Genomic DNA, 19,484 nt, shown 5'->3' with positions numbered 1-19,484 from the left:
TCATCAAAGAATGATTTCTATCTTTACACATTAACACATAGATCTTCAAATATAAAGACACGCTGATTACAAAGCGCTCTTCTGACCACGGTCTGCAGACAGCTCTCATTAAACGGTGACACAGTACCTTAGCCAAAACCCAACATGCCACCTCTGGCTGTGACTTTTGTTTGTCCCGAGGGGTGCAGACCAGCAGTGTCTTCAGCCTCCAGCTGTTTGTATGGTATATAATAGGTGACCCTATTCACATATCCACAAACCAAATATAAAGCTGCTTCCTAGTGAGAGAGGTCGGTCATTCTTCTAAGAATTTGCTTTTGCAGTTTGAAACCTGTGTTCTCCTGCTCTGTAACCTGGTTTTTTCATACTATCCTTTCTCCTTTTGATTACAGAACATACTAAAAAATAGCTTTTAATTTATTATTATTATTATTATTATCATTATTATCATTTTGTGCGTGATGGCTGAGGGCCATGCGTGTCTCATGGCGTATGCATGGAAGGAAGCTAGATGATGGCTTGGTGGAGTTGGTTCTTGCCTTCCATCTTTATGTAGGAGTCAGGGACTGAACTCAGGTCAGCTGACTTTAATAGCCATCTCCCCAGCCCCATACTGAAAAGTATGTAGAAGTCTTGGAGTTAAGTAAATTCAATACATATAATAGCATTGCGTGTATGTCCTGTGTGGCTTTGAGTGACAGTAGTATTGTAGCTATGACTGAGCTCACAGCTACCACCTAGGTGATAATGATTGCAACATGCCATTGTTATCACTCGACATCAGACACTAATTTCAGAAATGTTTTTTAGTCATTAACATGCATTAATTGTGCAAGCTAGTGACTTTTCACTCTGACAGTTCCATGTGTGCATGTTGTGCCCTGACCATGCTTACCTTGCCCTTTCAATCCCTAGTTCTTGGGGTGTTTTGTTTCTTTTTCATTTATAGACATAAGTCACAAACTGGATTTATAAAGTAGCCAGGGCCTAGACTAGAAAATAGTATGTTGATGACATTGCCTAGTGGAGTGGCGAGCAGAGCCAAGCTTCTAGAACATTCAGAGGTCACTGACACTGAGCTGAGAGTATAAGCTCTGCAGCTAGAGAGACAGCAGGTGACCAAGAGTGACCTGACTTTGGTTCTTAGCACCCAAATCAGGTGGCTCACAATCATCTGTCCCTCTACTTCAGGATCGAGTGCTCTCTGGCCTCTACTAGCATCTGGATGAACACAGTGCACATAAATTCACACAGGTACACCCATACACCATACTCGTAAATACAAATAATAAATTCATTTTAAGAGTACAAACTCTGGAGCCCCTCTTACTCTTGAGCAAGTTTATGTGCTGAGATTCCTCCTGTTAAAATGTGCTTTTTGTTTGTGAGAGCTGCACTCAGGACAGTAGTTAGCACGCTTCCTGGGCCGGATGTGTTTAGAAGGCATTAACTGCATTCATTATTTAACCTGTGTTTTTGAGGGGGTTGACTTAGTAGTACCGGGGATCCAACCCAGGGTCTTTGGGCATGCTAGACAAATACTCTACCACTCAGCTACAGCCTCAGCATATTTGACTATAGTTATTATGTAGACTTGCTTCCATAATTTTTGTCCCTTCTGAAGAGTTCTGGGTGAAGAGACTAAGAAAATACTTATAAGTAATGATTAGGAAATTAGCACGTCTAGTCATTTCCTTGTGGATGAGACAGCAGCCACAGGGAACCAGGCACATCAGTGGCACTCAGCAAAGCTGTCCTGATGCTGATAATCAAATGGGGACTGTTTAGTCCCAGATGCAATATGTTCAGCAAAGAGGAGAGACTCTAAACCCTTCAAGTTTGGTAATGACTTCTGGTGTGAGGGAAGGGTCCCTTCTGACTAACTCATATCTTTTCAGCTGAGTCTGAATCTATTTGCTTCTTGTTCAGTCATTAACAAAGAAAGCCCCAGTTTCTGTATATGCTGATGCTCTTAGAAGACCTACCTTGGGAGTTAGTTATTTCAAGTCTAGACATGAATTGCTGATCAAGTGTGTTGATTTTTTTTATATATATAGCTATTCATCATTCTACCTTGCAGAATAGTAAAAAAGCTATTTTATTTTATTTATGTGTCTGAGCATGTGTTTAACCATGTGTGAGTGGATGATCAGAGGCTAGAAGAGGCCAATAAGCTGGAGTTACAGGTAATTGTGAGCTATTCAAGTGGGTATCAAACTCCAGTCATCTGAAAGAACAGAAAATTTCTCAGCTGCTGAGCCATCTCTCCGGACCCCCAAACCATCTAATTTAGACAGAGTAGGCAGGCCTTTCAGCATCTCTTTTTCTTCTTTATCAGAGCAGTTGAATAATCCAGTCAGCACTCTGCCAGTGCGTGAGACCTTCATGTTTTGTGCAAGCAGAAACACCGACCGGATCCACCTCTATACCAAGGTAAGTGTCACCTAGATCCTGTTCCACAAGATCCAAGACAGTGGACATCCTTAACAGTAAGATAGGAACCCAGTTTTTTGCCTCCACATAGCTTGGCATCAAATTCCTTTGTGAAATCTAAAGACAACATGAGGTAAAGTGGACTCGTTATGAATTCAGAGAAAGAGACCTTGATTTCCCTGTTACTGTTTAGTGTGATCTTAGGCACAGCTGCTCTTGGCTTCATTTTCTCCGCTATAAAATGTAGGGAGGATTTGGTGCAAAGATAAAACTCATCCCTGTAAGAAGCAACATTTTTATAACCTCCCAAGTCCCTGCCCCGCTGTCATCTCCACCTTCCTCACCCCCACCTCCCAAAGCCCCTCTGTGCTGAAAGTTAGAGAGAAGGCTTTGTGGAGTGAACACTCAGACCCCTGCAGAAGCCTAGGCTAGCAAAGTTCTCACTTTTTAGTCTGAGGAGCTTTCTGTGTGATGAAAATGTGTGGAAGGCCCCACAAGCTCTTGTTGATATGGGTTATATTTATTGACACTTACTCCATTCTGTATTAAAATGAGGACACTTAAAATAGTCATGTATTATTCAGTTTTATACTAACATTTATATTAATAATGTGTGTTTTTAAGATGACTTGTCTTTTCTAAAGCAGAGTGCTGTGCTGAGAAGAACAGCACTCCAGTTCTCAGTAGTTCTCTGGCTTCAGCCGAGGACAGCGGCTCGGGGTGTAATGGTGCATGTCTATCGTCCCAGCACCAGGAAAGCTGAGGCAGGAGGGACTCTGGGTGGAGGCCAGCCTAGGCTACTGTAGCATGATCTTGACTCAGCAAGACACATGAAGCTGCTAAGAAGAGCTCACTCGGACAATCCTAAGGGAGCAAGAGCTTGACAGGCAGATAGTGCCCCCCCTCCCATATGGCAAAATAGCTGTGATGGTGTGGGACCTCTGAGAGGGTCTTACAAACCTTCTATACCTTCTACACTCATATAAGTGTGGGAAAGTTGGCAGCGATTTTAAATGCCTCTGTTCATTCACTTCTGAATTTCTTACTAGTTTAGATGTACAAATCATGTTTGTAATTTTACATTGTCTATTCTATTGAAAGAATGCTTTTTATATTGTTTCACTATTACATTTCTTAGTATGGGGAAGATTTTTGTGCCATAGCACATGTGTGGAGGTCGGGAGACAGCTCTTAGGACTTCATTCTCTAGTTCTAGCCTGTGGTTCAGCACGCTCGGGAGCAGGCTCCTGTCCCCACGTAGCCATCTTGCCAGCCTGAAGGAGTGCTTTTTAAAACAGAACTTATGGTGCTGAGGGTGTCGCTGCTCTGCTTAGCATGCACAAGGCCCTGAGTTAGATATCCAGCACTGAAGAAAGGGGAGAGAGAGGGGGAGAGAGAGAGAGAGGGAGAGAGAGAGAGAGAGAGAGAGAGAGAGAGAGAGAGAGAGAGAGAGAGAGAACACAAAAGAGAAAGAAAAAACAAAAGAGAGAAAGAATGAGTGAAAGAGAAAGAACGGACAAAAGAAAAGAGGGAGGGAGGGAGGGAGGGGAGGAGGGAGGGGGTAGAGGAAGGAAAAGAAAAAAAAAAGCTTCTGACCAAACTACGTTCAATTGTGTTTTCTACTAAAGGAGATTAGATATATGGTATGCCATATAACCATGTTCAGTCAGAAGGAAATGACTGCACAGATACCAAATCACCACACAACATCCACTGTGGGAACCACAATGAGATGGAGCCTCCAGAGACCAAGCAGGGCGGTACTCGGTGCCCTTGTAGGCCTGAATGCCAGCCCACCCTGTGGAGCCTGTAGATTAGATAAAAGTGGTGGGAGCGGGGCATGTTGACAGCTCTTCACAGCTGGAACTGAGTGGAGACGAGACTTTACCATTTTATAATACAAGGGACTGAGGCACACTAGTAGAAGTTTGTGAAATCCCTAGGTCACTACCTAAGAGTGTGCTGCATAAAGGAGGAGTCAGTAACAGAAGTGTAATGCCCTGTGTCACAAGAGAACTGATCACTGACAGGAGACTCCCACAGCCAGGGTTTGGAATTACATAACTACATACATGGGTACACAGCACGTCATAAAAGCCTCCATAGCTTTCTTCTTCCAACACGATTGTGGACCGCTAGCATCTGTTTGATCAGGAGAGCTTGGATATGAGAAGCTGCTGTGGATCTAGTGAGTCCTCTGTATTAAGCAGGAATGGCGTTCACCCATGTCTTAGAGATGCCACTCCTCAGGGCAGTTCCACCTTCTTCTCCCGGCAGGCCATTAACTTCATGGAGCAGCAGTGGAAAATGGCTCTGGAAAAGCAGATTTTAAAATAAGTCTCTAGAATGTCTGTCTCCCTTCCCCTCCTGCCAATAACAGTAGATAATAAAGAAGGGATATTTGGATGCTTATCAATGCTGTGCTTTGATTGGAGTGATGCTCTGATATTATAAAGACCATCACTTGGGAATTGGAAAGGGTCGCACTGCTATTCTTCTGTGTTTAGTTTCTCATCATCTCCACGTATAGTCCCAAGTTAGGCAGTAGAAAACTATGTCGGGGCGGGAAGTACAACATCCAGGGGGACAACGGAAAACTTGGGTTATGTACAGGCAGAAGGCCTCTCCCACTCACCTCAGCTCTGCGGGGGACTCTTGTTGGGTATCCCTTGTCTAGAACATGCCCCCCAGTTTCTATTTGAGGAGACTGGTCATGCTATATGTTAACTAGACTCTTGCTATAAAGTAGTTACGCGTACCTGCTGCCTAAAGTGCACTAATAGTGTCTCCTCGTCCCTTATCAGGATGGAAAGCCAATGAACTGTAATTTCATTCCTTTGGATATAAAGTTAGACCTTTGGGAAGACTTACCAGCAACCTTTCAACTAAAACAGAATCGCTCTCTGGTAAGAAGAATTTTGAATAAAATTAATTTATTTTAAATAAAACTATTTTCATAACTTTAGAGATGATTTTTTTACTTTAATGAAAGAAAACCTCATGGCTTATTGCAGAGTCAAAGTGCAGGCTACATTCGTATCCATTCAGTCAGTGTTTATTAAATTCCACTGGTGCTAAAAATAAACGTGGAATCTGTTTCCTTGATGAGTGATCACACCTAGCGCTGCTGCTGCTGCTTAAGGCAGAATCATCCTCATGCCGGGTCCCTCCCATTCATAGGAGGATTAGCAGCTATGGTGTATCTGTCAGCATCACACTTATCTCTTATGGATAAATTCTAACAATGACACATTCCAGGAGCCAGGATGATGCCACACTGGGACTCTGGACTCATGATCAGAGTGAGGCCATAACTTCACTGTGCACTGCACCATTCATATTTACAAGACTAATGGAATTCTGCCTGCTTATTTCTGGGTTTTACTGCTCTGATCGTGGGAAGGAAGCATTGCTCGGGGGTCAGCTGTACCCTGTTGAAAGAAAGAGGTAGCGGGAGCTATGGTTTTGGCATCAGTTAATACTGACCCTCAGAGACAGATAGATTGACTAGATGCATATGTAGATACATAGATATATGCTACAGAGCTGATTGATAGATTTATCAATAGATGATAGATAAGTAGATAGATATGTAGATAATAAAGCCAAAGTTAGTGAACCAGTTATCCACAATCATGGTAACCATTTCCCAGTGACGCAGATTTACTGCTGGCATCTGACCTGATTCTGAGGCATCTAATACAGTGTGAGTGTCACAAGTTGCATCGTCCCCTGTGGCCCCACAGGACCTGCTTCCCTGAGGCCAGCTTTTCCCAGGTTGCTGCTGGGGTCTATACCTTGTTCAGGTTTCTCTGAACGCACTGTCACTGTTGGTGCCTGTGTGTTTAGAGCACGTACCTGGCTGCTGAAGTGCCTTTAGGCACTCGGGATTGAGATGGACATAGGAGGTTTATAACAGGGAAATACTATCAAGTTGAAGAGAGACTTAAGCTAGAGGACTCAGCCTGTTTGAGGGATACCATAAGATCAGTTCTCTCGTGTTGTGAACCTGGATTTCGGAGGAGGCTGCATCGAGAACTGTTAATGCTTCCTCATTTCTTTACTACCAGATTCTAAGGTTCGTCCGAGAGTGGAGTAGTCTGACTGCCATGAAGCAGAGAGTTCTCAGGAAAAGTGGTCAGCTGTTCTGCAGCCCACTGCTGGCTTCAGAAGAGATCACAAAGCAACAAGCCAAGGAAAATAATACTAGAAGGTAAGTCCTTTTCTTTGCATCCTATAGTATATTGTTTTCCAGGGCCGTTTCTATAGATCTGAGGCACCTCATGGAACCAGTAGTGAAATTTTGGTAAATTAGGAGGAAATTATGCTGGGGATATAGTTTGATGTAGAGTACTTGCCTAGCATACAAAGCCCTGGGTTCCTTCATAGCGCTGAATAAGCCAGTTACCCACTTGTCATTTTATCACTTAGGTGGAGGCATGGACATCAGGAATTCAAGCCAGTCCTCAACTATATGGGAAGTTCAAAGCTAGTCTAGGCAACATGAGTCCTTGTTTTAAGAGAGAGGGGGAGGTTAGGAGGGAGAGAGGGAGAATTATACTTAAAATAGTGGTTATGTTATTTCATAGCAACATAGTTCTAGAAGTAATGAACTTAACCAGATCTGCTGGAAGGGGTCAGTCAGATTGTCTGGATTTCACTTATCTGGAATCCTGCACATTGACAGAGAGGCCAGAAGCAGGGCTTGACACACCTGCGACCTACTAAGCAGCCTTAGGCAGTTACTAACAACTAGAGACCTTTTTACCCTTAGGGCTTCAGAGCAAGCCCCAGGACTCTGTCTACCCTACAGTAGAAGAGTTGGTTCTTTTTTTTTTTTTTATTATATGTAAGTACACTGTAGCTGTCTTCAGACGCACCAGAAGAGGGCATCAGATCTCATTATGGGTGGTTGTGAGCCACCATGTGGTTGCTGGGATTTGAACTTCGGACCTTTGGAAGAGCAGTCGGGTGCTCTTACCCACTGAGCCATCTCACCAGCCCGAGTTGGTTCTATTTTAACATACTACCTGTTCCCAGGAGTGTAAAATAACTGTCAGGTCCACGGTTGGAAAATAAGGGTTAATCGTGACACATGTATAGCTCATCTTCTGTCTTCCCCAAGAGTCCATTCCTAATGTCTGTACTTGACACTGTAAGCACCTGCACTTCTCTTCCGTGGACCTCTCTGCGATCATAGTCCTGGGTCTCTTAGCATGGAGTGAGCAGTACCAGGGCAAGTTGCCAGCTGTCTTGTAGCAGCGTTCCTTCTTTGGAGAAGATCACAGATTACTAAACCTACCTAATACACCTTCCTCCACTTGAATTAGTAAGTAGGGGACTGGAGAGCTGGCCCAGGGGTTAAGTACACTTGCTGCTCTTGCAGAGGACCTGGGTTTGGTTCCCAGCACCCACATGGTGGCTCACAACCATCTGTAACTTCAGTTGCAGAGGATCTAGTTCTCTCCTCTGGCTCCATGTTCCCAGAAGGGGAACGTAACTGTCTTAAGGGCCACAGTGTCTGAAGACATCATAGATTATAAGAACCCTAGAACACCCCTAGGGTCCACGTTATTTAAAATCAGATGTGGGAATGGAAGGAGGCGAGTGCAGAAAGCTCCTCAGCGTTCACAGAGACACCTCGGTGACTGATCACAAAGAAGAGAAAGGAACGTCTTTCAAGTAAACCTTTGTAGCCACAGAGGGCAGCAGCTTAGCAGCACTGGTGTCCTGTGGTGGAGCCTCAGCGATTGGCAGTGTTAGGAATAAAGGCAGACCAGAGAGCAGGTGTGGAAGACCAGGGTGATTCTCTTTCCTCCTTGCCATCCTGCCTGGGTACTTTTGAAAGGAACTTAATCTAAGAGCCTCTTAGAAACCTATAGCCCAGCAGGCATGAGGGAGAAACATCAACTTCACTCCCTACGAATGCAAAGTGGGGTGGGGGCTGGGGCTGGATCCTGTCTTTAAAATATTAACTGTCAGGCTGAAGACATGGCTCAGTGCATAATTGGCTTGTATATGGAGCAAAGTTCCTATTTCAGTACCTATATACAAGCTGGGCAAAGGGTAGCCTGCCATAAATCCCAGCAGTCAACTCTGGACACAAACACAGAAATCCCTGGGGCAAGTTGGCCAGCTAGACTAGCCAAACCCGCAGACATTCCAGATTCAGAAAGAGACCCCGTGTCTTAGTCACTGCTGTGCAGAGACACCACAGCCATGGCAACTCTTATAAAAACAAACATTTAATTGGGGCTAGCTTACAGTTTCAGAGGTTTAGTCCATTATCATCATAGCAGGAAGCATGGTGCAATGCAGGCAGACATGGTGCTGGAGAAGGAGCTGAGAGTTCTAGACTGTCAGAAGACAGTCAGGAGGAGGAGGCTCTCTTACTGAACAGAGCTTGAGCATAGGACCTTAAAGCCTACCTTCACAGTGACATATTCCTCCAACCTCCTTACAGTGCTACCTCCCATGGGCCAAGCATATTTGAACCACACCATGTTTTGGTAAATAAAGTAGAAAGTGATCCAGCAACATACCTGCTATCACACACTTGCAAACATAAATTCACACATACATACATACACACACACACACACACACACACACACACACAAAGACATATGTACTAAATATTGGGAGTCTTGGAAAGAAATGAATAGATCCCCAACAAGATTATGCTCCACCAGCTCTAGGCCTCATCCACGCTGGAGTCCTGCAGCTAGCTTCCAAGTAGTCCGTTTTAGATGATGGGAAATGACCCAGAATAGCAGCCATTGAGTTGGCTCTTAAATGAGCTCTGTTCTCAGAGACCAGGCTGATTTAGAGGCATCCCTGTCATAGTTGACCTTCTACCAGGAGGTCAGCACCCTAGAGCCCAGGATTATATCCAGCACGGTGAGTCACTCTCCAAAGCACACACTGCTCTTCTTTCAAAAATGTCTCTCCTCTACTAGTATTTAATTCAGAAATTGGTTTTGTGGGTAACATTCTCCTTCTCTGTTTGCCATAATTGAGATTCACCATGATCCTTTTGGGAGTTGGCATTCTTCATGAATGTCTACAAACCACAATGAAAAATGAAATATTGGCAACTCGACACTAAGTCCTAAAAGTGTCAGTTGTCCCTTCCGCTTCCTCGCTGGTCTCTCGTCTACACCCATGCCTTCGTGTGTGTGACCTAATGACCTTACTGAGGGTAAGAAGCATGGGAGAAGATTATATGCTGGAGTGTAGACACTTTACCAGTAGCCAAATGGAGCATTGTCTGCCTCCCCAGAAACTCATATAGGTGAAAAATATACTTACCATCTAATTATTCTAGATACATCACTAAAGAAGATGTTGCCAAGGCTTCCATGAGTAAGGTGAAAAGTGATGGGGGCCACATCCGTCTCATCACCAAGGAATCCGTGACCCAGGACTCTTCTCTAAAGTAAGTGCACAGTAGTACTCACACAGTAGTACTCAGTACTCACACAGTAGTACTCAGTACTCACACAGTAGTACTCACTCACACACGGTGAAGAGCACTACTGCAGAGGTGCACACCAGTGTCAGTGATAACTGCCCCCAGGATGTAGCCACGTTAGAGGTCACAAAACAGTCAGGATTTAATAGCTTTTCAGCGTTTCCAACAACACTCTTAGGCCCCAAGCTCATCATCTTAGACATTAGAGATAAGGAATACCCAAAACAGGAGCCTGTTTGGTCTACCACAGCCTGGGTAAAGATGTCAGGAGACCCGAGTTGAGTCTGCCAGCCTGGCGGTTTCAGTCATATCCAGCCGGTGTGCTTGGGATCATAATCAAGTGAACATGTGTCCTGTTGTGTTTCATTTCTAATTTTTATCTAATCAACTTGGAGTTTCCCAGAGAAGCCTGATATTTAGTAAGGATTCTGTTCCAATTTCTGTTCCGTCACTCCGTGACAGTCCCTTCATCCTGTAAGGTAGCAAAAAGCAGGAACAAGCCATGGCGCTCGCTCTGAGGCTGAGGAGACGAGGAGGCTGCTTGTGTCCGATTAATTTTTGTGGCGTGGCTCTTCTCAAGTTGGCTGAACTATGTGTTACTGACTACAGATATTTCATGTCCCACTGAACACCAGAGCTGAGACCTCTCTACAAAGCAATCGCATTACCTATTACTATACAGTATTTTGTTCAATTGTAGAAAGCTTGACAGAGCCTGTGTCCCATCTCTGAATCCCTGCCCAGCCGATCTCACTGTTGAGCCATCCCCATCCAAAGGCTACATTCAGGCGGTGGATAAGGAAGGAAGGCCACTCTGCCTCCGCTGCCAGCATCCCACCTGCCAGCCTGAGCAAACAGCCAAAGCCAGTGCCTGGGACTCACGGTTCTGCTCCCTGAAATGTCAGGAAGAATTCTGGATCCGATCCAATAACAGTTACCTGAGAGCCCAGGTGTTTGCAACAGAACATGGTGTGTGTCAGCAGTGTGGTGTGGACGCACAGGAGCTCTTTCTGCGGATGAGAGATGCCCCTAAAAGTCACAGGAAGAGTCTCCTCAATTCTGCCTGGACTGCAAAACTCCCACTGGAGCAGGTATGTTCTCAGCGTCCTTGACCTTGTTCAGAAATGCACAGGGGTAGAGAGAATACTGAAGTCACATGCCATCACCCACTTTAGCAGTCGCCATGGTGCTGTTGGCCTCCATCTGTCTCCAGCTTTACTCAGTCAGCTCTCTCTTATTTATCTCATGATCAAAGATAACCTGCCTCTCTCCAGTCCCGCTTTCGTCTTCTCTCCCTCCCTCCCTCCTTTTTCCTCCCACGCCTTTCTTTTCTCTTCTTCCCTCCTCCCTTTCCTCCCTCTTCCTTTCTTCCTCCCTTTTGTCTCTCTTACCCTGCCTCTCTCTCCTTCTGATCCTTCCCTGTTCTCCCTGTCGCTCTTCTCTCAGCTATTCCTTTTGAAAAATATAATCACAGTGCAAATGACAATAGCCAAGAGAATTACAATTCCTCGATTATCCTAAGTGCGTGTTTGCTTCCCAGGATGGTCTCACTTATTTTGTTCAGATTACGATGAAAATGCATTGAAAATTCATTGTGTTGTGGTGCCTTTATGCTCTCTTCCGTCTTCAGCACCCCCTCTCTTTTTATGCCATTGACTTGGGAAAGAAATGAGATCGTTTCTGTGGCATTTCCTGCGTTCTGTAACTCACTGTAACCCCGGCTGTGCTCTGACTTGTTTTCCTGCCTGACAGCTTCCTTAGTAATGGCTGTACGGTCTAGAGCTGTGCTTGGATTCTGCTCTGCTTTAAGAAGAGATTAAGTGGTGGTGCATGACTGCAAGCACAGACACTGAGCAGCTCACAGACCTGCTTCCAATACGTTAGCATCTTAGACTGGGTGCAAGGGAGTGTCGTAGTTAGGATTTCGAGTGTTGTGCCCCGACACCATGGCAACTCTTAAAAAGGAAATATTTAATGGGGCTGACTTGCAGGTCAGAGAGTTTTGTCTGTTATCATCATGGTGGGAAACATGGTAGCACACAGGCAGACATGGTGCTGGAGAAGGAGCTGAGAGACCTACATTTGACCCACAGAAGCAACTATGTGCCACTCTGGGTATGGGTAGAGTACATGAGACCTAGAGGCCTGCCCCCACAGTGACACACTTCCTCCAACAAGCCCATACCTCCTAACAGTGCCACTCATTCAAACACTTGAGACTATGGGGGGAATTCCTGCTCAAACCACCACAGGGAGTAACCCCAAAATACAGCTTACAATGAAAGGGCTGTGTGGTCCTCCCATTATAACACACGATTTTAATAAAGCAGCTCGTGGCTAGGTACTGTTCCTGGCAGGGTTGTGGGTGTCAGCATTCTTTCAGCCTCCCGAAGCTCAGGCAGAGGTGTGATCGCCTTAGGGAAACTATTTAGTTTCCAACTTAAAGAAAATGTTTAATTTTGTGGTGTGCTTCATCAAAAATGGGTCACCCAAGAAATCCCTGCCCACTAATATATTAGATGACTTCCTGTCAGCTAAATACATTGTATATTTTTAGCCACATGCCTTTAGTTCCAGAACTCAGGAAGCGAAGGCAAGCAAGCATGTCTCTGCAAGTTCGAAGCCAGCCTGGTCTACACAGTGAGTTTCAGGACAGCCAGTGCTACATAGTGAGCCCCTGACTATAAATAGATGGACAGACAGATAGGTAGAGAGACAGACAGACAGACAGACAGACAGATAGAGATATAATATTTAAATAATTACATATTTTAACTTACCGGCTACATTATAATAGGATTAGCTAACAATGATTTCTAAGAGATGAATTAGTATATCTCTTGGCTATAAGAAAGTGCATTGCAGGCTGGTGAGATGGCTCAACGGGTAAGAGCACTGACTGCTCTTCTGAAGGTCATGAGTTCAAATCCCAGCAACCATATGATGGCTCACAACCATCAGTAACGAGATCTGATGCTCTTTTCTGGAGTATCTGAAGTCAGCTACAGTGTACTATATAATAAATAAATAAATAAATAATCTAAAAAAAAAAGTGCATTGTATCTCTAATGATATTCCTGAGGTATCCCTTGGCCTCGTTGATGAGGGAGATACTGTAACCCTTGAGAGGAATGTCAGCCAAGCTCTCATACTGCCTGTGCACTGCAGGGTTCCTGAATGTGCAGTGAAAAGACCCAAGGTCATCTGAAAGTGACCTGACTAGGACTATAGCTGTCACAGGTTAGGTATTGCACCAGGGGTGCTGAGGGAAGATGCCTCAAAACCAGGCTCAAACAGAGTGAACAGGGTCTGTCGTGAGGCAGTCAGCACATGAGAGCTAGCCTCCAGGGGATCTTGTGCACGTCACCCAGGAACAAGAAAGGCCAGCCTTCTGGACCATCGAGCCTGTCAGTTAAACTGCTCAGAGGGAAAGAACTGGCCGCAAAAGGCACATCTGAGTGCCTTTATCTCAGGTAATGTTCAGCTACATCTCATTGTAGCAAAGGGCATCACTGGCTAAATGGGTTGTACAATGGCCTGGATACTGGCTGTTTTAAGGAGCTATCATTGTTTATTGCAAGGTACAGAAGTTCATTATGGAGATTTCATGCCATGCCAGGCTATGCAACCTGGAAAGTTGGTAAATAACAAATTCTGGCCAGCACTGGGAACACAACTCAGTTGGTCGAGAGCTTGCCTAGCACACATGAAAGCCTGGGCTCCATCCCCAGCATGCATAACCCTAGCATGGTGCTGCAGGCTGTAACCCTAGCACTTAGGAGGTAGAAGATCAAGAGTTCAGAGTCATCCTTGGCTACATGATGAGTGTGGTCACAGCCTGGGATACAGGAGATCATACCTGGCAAAGAAACCGTGAATGGTGCCATTCGCCTGCCACCGATGGAGGAGCAAAGGCATTTAGGCCAGCAATGCATGGTTATTTAATAATTAATATTAAGAATAAATATGTTAAGCAACTTAAAGGGTCAAAAACCAACCAATTCCCCCCCCCCTTCATCAGGGTTTCAGAATGCGTTAGGTGGCGTGGGACAGAACTCTTTTAGATACACATTTTACTGCTTTCAAATTGCTAACTTAGAGGGTTTTGTTTCTTTTTAGCTCACCACAAATGCTATAAAAAGCCATCCTAATGTGTTTCTCCCTGTGATTTTGCTGTGTGAAGGGGTTTCCCAGTACACAGCCCAAGGTTCCCACAGCGGATCTGAAAAGTTGCTGATAGTGTGTTCTTACTGCAGCTAAATGAGATGCTGAGAAACCCAGGAGAAGGCCACTTCTGGCAGGTGGATCACATCAGGCCAGTGTATGAGGGAGGTGGACAGTGCTCCCTAGACAACCTGCAGACCCTCTGCACAGTGTGCCACAAGGAGGTCAGTGACACTCACCCATATGACCCCAAAAATCCCTGGAGATGCACACGGGAGGTGGAGACTCCAAGGACGCGCATGCACCCATCTGGGAGCAGAATGGCATATGGCATAGGGCTTCTCTCATCGCTCCTGACACCTGGCTCTGAGGAGCTTCATAGTCACAGAGGAAAGAATGGCTGCTAACCCCTTCCTTCATTCTCTGGACTAAGGATGCAGCGCAGTGGGTAGACATGCGTGAGGCCCTGGTTCCATCCCAGCACTGCACAAACTGGGTGGTTGATGCCTGTGGGTACTGGGTGTGGTAGTGTAGCCCCCAAGAGGCTACACTACCAAGAAGGCAGGCGGAGCTCTGCCTTCAAAGCCATTCATTCTGAGCTACATAGTGAGTGTGGGGCTGGCTGTCCAACACTGTAAAAGACATCACCAGTGAGAAGCCCATCTGGGCTTCTCTGGGTCCCTTTGTTTTTTCAGAGTCTCGTGAACATTTTTATTTGGACCTAGCAGAAGAGGCTGGTTCTGTCCCATGGGATTTTCTACAGTGCCTTGTGTGTTGAGTTGGGAATGAATTTTCTGAGTTGGATCCAGATCTTACCCACTGAATACTGGGAACTTAAGATATGCATGCGCACCTACTTAGATGCTGAGTTCATGGCTTCTCCTAGTTCCCACATAGATGATCCATGATTGTCCGGGTAGTGGGACATTCTCCACAAGAATGTTTTCTTTTCTCCTTTTTTTTTCTTTTTTTTTATTATATATTTTCTTTATTTACATTTCAAATGCTACTCCCTTTCCTAGTTTCCCCTCCAAAAACTCCCAACCCCCAACCACCACCACCACCACCCCCGACCCACCCCCCACCCCACCCCTCACCAACCCACCCACTCCCCCTTTCTGGCCCTGGCATTCCCCCACACTGGGGCACAGAACCTTCACAGGACCTAGGGCCTCTCCTCCCATTGATGACGAACAAGCCATCTTCTGCTACATATGCAGCTAGAGCCATGAGTCCCACCATGTTTTCTTTGGTTGTTGGTTTAGTCCCAGGGAGCTCAGGGTTACTGGTTAGTTCATACTGTTGTTCCTCCTATGGGGCTGCAGACCCCTTCAGACTTTGGGTACTTTCTCTAGCTCCTTCATTGGGGACCCTGTGCTCCGTCCAATGGATGGCTGTGAGCATCCACTTCTGTATTTGCCAGGCACTGGCAGAGCCTCTCAGGAGAGAGCTATACCAGGCTCCTGTCAGCAAGCTCTTCTTGGCATCTGCAATAGTGTCTGGTTTTGGTGGTTGTTTATGGGATGGATCCCCAGGTGGGGCAGTCTCTAGATGGTCATTCCTTCAGTCTCTGCCCCAAAAGAATGTTTTCCTATAACTGAGACCGGTAAACCTAGGCTCTCAGGACATTTCCTGTGGGTAAGCACTGCATCTATGGATAATGTGCCTTTTTCCAGACTTCAGCAGAAAGCTTTCTCCCCACCCTGAGCTATGTATCTGTTACCTCCTAGAGAACTGCCCAGCAAGCCAAGGAAAGAAGTCAGGTGAGACGACTCTCTCTGGCAACAAAGCATGGATCAGACATCACCCGGTTTCTGGTGAAGAAGTAAGGCGAGATGTAAACAAAAGCAGAAGGCCTGCAGGCAGAAGCAGTTGTCACGATTCATCTTCATGTTTGTCTAGTATTTTAAGAATAGGAAGTGTTTAATCATAAGTCAATAACTGAAATTTAGATTTTTGCTAAGCTCTCTAAGTGTTACATACTTAGCCCAAACTGAGGGATGATGGGAAGGTTCTGGGGTCTTCCTGACTCATGAAGACTGTCAATTATGTTGCAGCAAGATTTTGTTCCGCTTTTTTCCCTCTTATACACCTTAATCACTGCATTGCGCATGGGTAGTGTGGGACAGATATATTCACACAAACCTGACAGCTCTTGATTACCATTGCTTCTGGACTGTGTAGTATAAATGGAACATTCCAGAACAATCAGGGACATTTTGGAAACAAGCCATCATTAGTAAGGAATTATTACAGCTCAGGTGCATGTTTGGGGTGCAGGCTCCTTGCTTGATTTCTGGGCCAGTCTTCTTCATTGAAGAGATGCTTTTGTTAATGAACTGATTGTAAGCACGCATGGTGTCTGTGTAGAACTGCTGTGCTCCGAGTAACCATGAGAACAAGTGAAAGACCACAGTGCCGCACAGCCTCGCTTCTGTTTTCCTGTTTGCTCCCTTGTTTCCTGTCGCGGTTTGTTTTGTTTTTAATGTATAAAATCAGGCTAATTGTCAAAACAGATTTTGTCTCCTGGTCCTCATTTCCTGGTTTTAAAATCCTGGTAGTGATTTATTTTGTTCTATTCTTTAAATAAACCTTGTAATTTTTTAAAAATATCTTTAAATTATGGGTACGTGTATCCCTGTGGGGGTGGGGGAGATGCGCAGTTGCCCACAGAGGTGGTGTATCTCCCAGGCCTGCGTCACAGCAGCTATGACAGATGCTACAGACTGAGCTCCTAACCACGGGGCCATCTCTCCATCTCCATATCCTATTTTATTAAGTTTATTTCTGTTACCTCTTAAAAAGAAGGATGGCCAACAAATTGTGGTGGTACACGCCTTTAATCCCAGCATTCAGGAGGCAGAGGCAGGCGGATCTTTATGAGTCTGGGGCCAGCCTGGTCTACAGAGTGAGTTCTAGGTCAGGCAAAGCCATATGGTAAGACCGGGTTTCCACAATAAAGTGACAATGGGGTTGGGAGGTGGCTCAGTTGATGAGCTGCTGGCCACACAGCATAATAGCTTAAGTCTGAGCCACAGAACCTGTGTAAAAACCTAGGTGTGGTGGCAGGCCTGTGACCCCAGCACCGAGTAGCCAGAAACAGAAGGATCCCTGGGGCTCCCAGGCCAACAGTCCAGGGAAGAGGTAAGCTTCCGGTTTAGTGAGAGACTATCTCAAAAATCAGGTATGGAGTAATCAAGGAAGACACCTGATAGTGACATCTGGCCTCACGGGCATGTTCTCCATACACACAAGACTAATAGTGATAAAATTCACCACATAAAAACAACCAGAAGGTTAAATGTAGGTCAAACCCAATGGTAACATTAATGAGACTCATGTGAATGATGGACTGGAGAGGTGGCTTGGTTGGAAGAGCACGAACTGTCCTTCCCAAGCGCCAGGGTTTGGGTCCCAGGACCCACGTGGAAGCTCAGAACTGTCCCTCTTCTGGCCTTGGACACTAGCACATGAATTATCCATAGCTACACATGCAGGCAAAACACCCATACAAAGATGAATATAATAAATTTGAAAAAAATATTTAAGTAACCTTTTAAAAAGAAAATAGGGATAATGACAGGAAAGGGAGAAGCCATTCCAGGAACGTCCCCTGCAGTAAGAGTGACAATCAAAAGAGCATCACTCTCAGATCCAAGGAGGAATTCCATCCCCAGAGGCGCCCGTCTGTGCACACTGGGATGCAAACCACGTCAAGTGCTTACTTTAAGCATTTACAATGTTAGTTAGCAGCTACCAGGTCACACCTTATTTGTAGAAGCCTTATGCACTGTGAGCTGTCCTTGCAGAGTGTCATCAAGTCTATAACTGACCCATTGCGTGACATCGGGTGGAGCTGTCTCTCTTATAAAGGAGATCCTGCACTCTCTGACCTCTTTCCTGCTCTGCACACCTGCCTCTTTGCAATTCTCCACCTCATTTCCAGTAACCAATCATCATGGTTCACAGGCAAGAAATGCAGGCCCAGCCCACGGTCCCTCCCCTCCAGCATGTGGTCTTTTTGTCAGACTTTGGTCTAAATAGGTCAGTCAGTGGGGCTTGCTCCTCATTCATTGTAGTGGGAATTCTCAGGAGAGAGTTCTTAGATGTCAGTTATGCCTGATTGTTTTGTAACAGGCCCCCCCAGACCTTAGCACAACTGACTCCATGATGGTAGTACCATTCAGGCTGTGAACTCAGCTTGTAAACAGCGCCACCTGCCAAAATGAACACAAAGACCTAATCCATCAAAGTCCATAGTTCTGAGAAAGTCTCTAAATGTGCTAACCTTGCTTTTTGGCTTCTGTAGTTCTGCTTCTGGCTAATGGGTCTTGTTAACTGAAGCACATACAAGGCCTTGGGTTCCATCCCTAGTACCACAAAAGGCAGGCATGGTGGTGCATGCCAGTAATCCAGCCCTGGAGAGCTGGAGGCAGGAGGATCAGGAGTTCAAGGTCACCTTTGACTTCACAGTGCATTTGAGGCCAGCCTGTGTGGCATGGTTCTCTGTCTCAAAAAGACACTAAGAAGAGCAAGTGGAGGACCTGAGAGAGGACCGGAGGGCCAGGCCTGGTAGAACATGTTTTCTAAATCTCAGCCCTCAGGGAGCAGAAGCAAGTGGGTCTCAGTGAGTTGGAGGCCAGCCAGAGCTACACAGTGAAACCCTGTCTCAAAACAATAGAGGGTAGCTAAGTAGGTAGGCAGGTAGATACAATTGTGCATTTATGATCAGTATATTTTACAGCCTTTCTGCAGTTATTGCCTTTCCTATGACCACATCTCAGTATTAGATTCCAGAACTTCAATACACCTATATCTGCATGATAATCCAGCTACTCGGTGTCTTAGTTAGGGTTTATGTTGCTGTGATCAGACACCATGACCATGGCAACTCATGAAGGAGTTATAAAACATATATAAAACATTTAACTGGGGCTGACTTACCTTTTCAAAGGTCCATTATCCTCATGGTGGGAAACATGGCAGCATCTAGGCACAAATGGTGCTGGAGAAGGAGCTGAGAGCTCTACATCTTGATCCACAAACAGCAGAAGTGAACTGGCTTGAGCTTCGGAGACCTCAAAGCCCACCCCCTAGTGACACACCTCCAACAAAGCCACACCCTTTCCAACAAGGCCACACCTTCTCATAGCACCACTACCTGTGAGCCTATGGGGGCCGTTCTCTTTCCAAGCACCACAGCCAGCTTCCTGTCGCTGTAACAACCTGAAGTAATCACCTTCGAAACAAAAAGTGCTCCTGACTGACCACTTGGTAGTTCTAGATTGTGGTCACTTTGTTTGGGGTGCAGAAGAGCAACATCATAGGATCCTGTAACAGAGCAAAACACCTCCTCAAACAGGAGTCACAAGAAAGAACTGGCCAAAGCTCTACCGATCCCTCCAGAGCACAC

At 45.5% G+C, this 19,484-nt stretch overlaps 1 protein-coding gene across 7 annotated transcripts in view; it reads left to right on the top strand.

Moving 5' to 3' along the window:
* The window catches only part of Zranb3 (zinc finger RANBP2-type containing 3), a 153,778-nt gene extending 137,186 nt beyond the window's left edge, over positions 1 to 16,592 (top strand). For 6 of the 7 annotated variants that reach the window (XM_085840768.1, XM_085840775.1, XM_085840780.1 and 3 more), the window contains 7 exons: positions 2,339 to 2,433; positions 5,238 to 5,339; positions 6,504 to 6,646; positions 9,761 to 9,871; positions 10,608 to 10,998; positions 14,164 to 14,295; positions 15,802 to 16,592. In XM_085840768.1, the coding sequence (XP_085696894.1) occupies positions 2,339 to 2,433; positions 5,238 to 5,339; positions 6,504 to 6,646; positions 9,761 to 9,871; positions 10,608 to 10,998; positions 14,164 to 14,295; positions 15,802 to 15,900 (1,073 nt within the window). In that variant the 3' untranslated portion in view covers positions 15,901 to 16,592. Of the gene's footprint in view, positions 1 to 2,338; positions 2,434 to 5,237; positions 5,340 to 6,503; positions 6,647 to 9,760; positions 9,872 to 10,607; positions 10,999 to 14,163; positions 14,296 to 15,801 lie in introns of those variants that run through there. The other variant, XR_015047694.1, reaches the window with a different exon arrangement.
* Positions 16,593 to 19,484: the final 2,892 nt, after the last annotated feature.

The sequence above is a fragment of the Mus caroli genome, unplaced genomic scaffold, assembly GCF_978045245.1.
Source record: "Mus caroli unplaced genomic scaffold, Mus_caroli_1 scaffold_1, whole genome shotgun sequence".
NCBI lineage: Eukaryota > Metazoa > Chordata > Mammalia > Rodentia > Muridae > Mus > Mus caroli.
The sequence above is the reverse complement of the archived record's forward strand: the minus strand, read 5'-3'. Positions and strand labels throughout refer to the sequence as shown.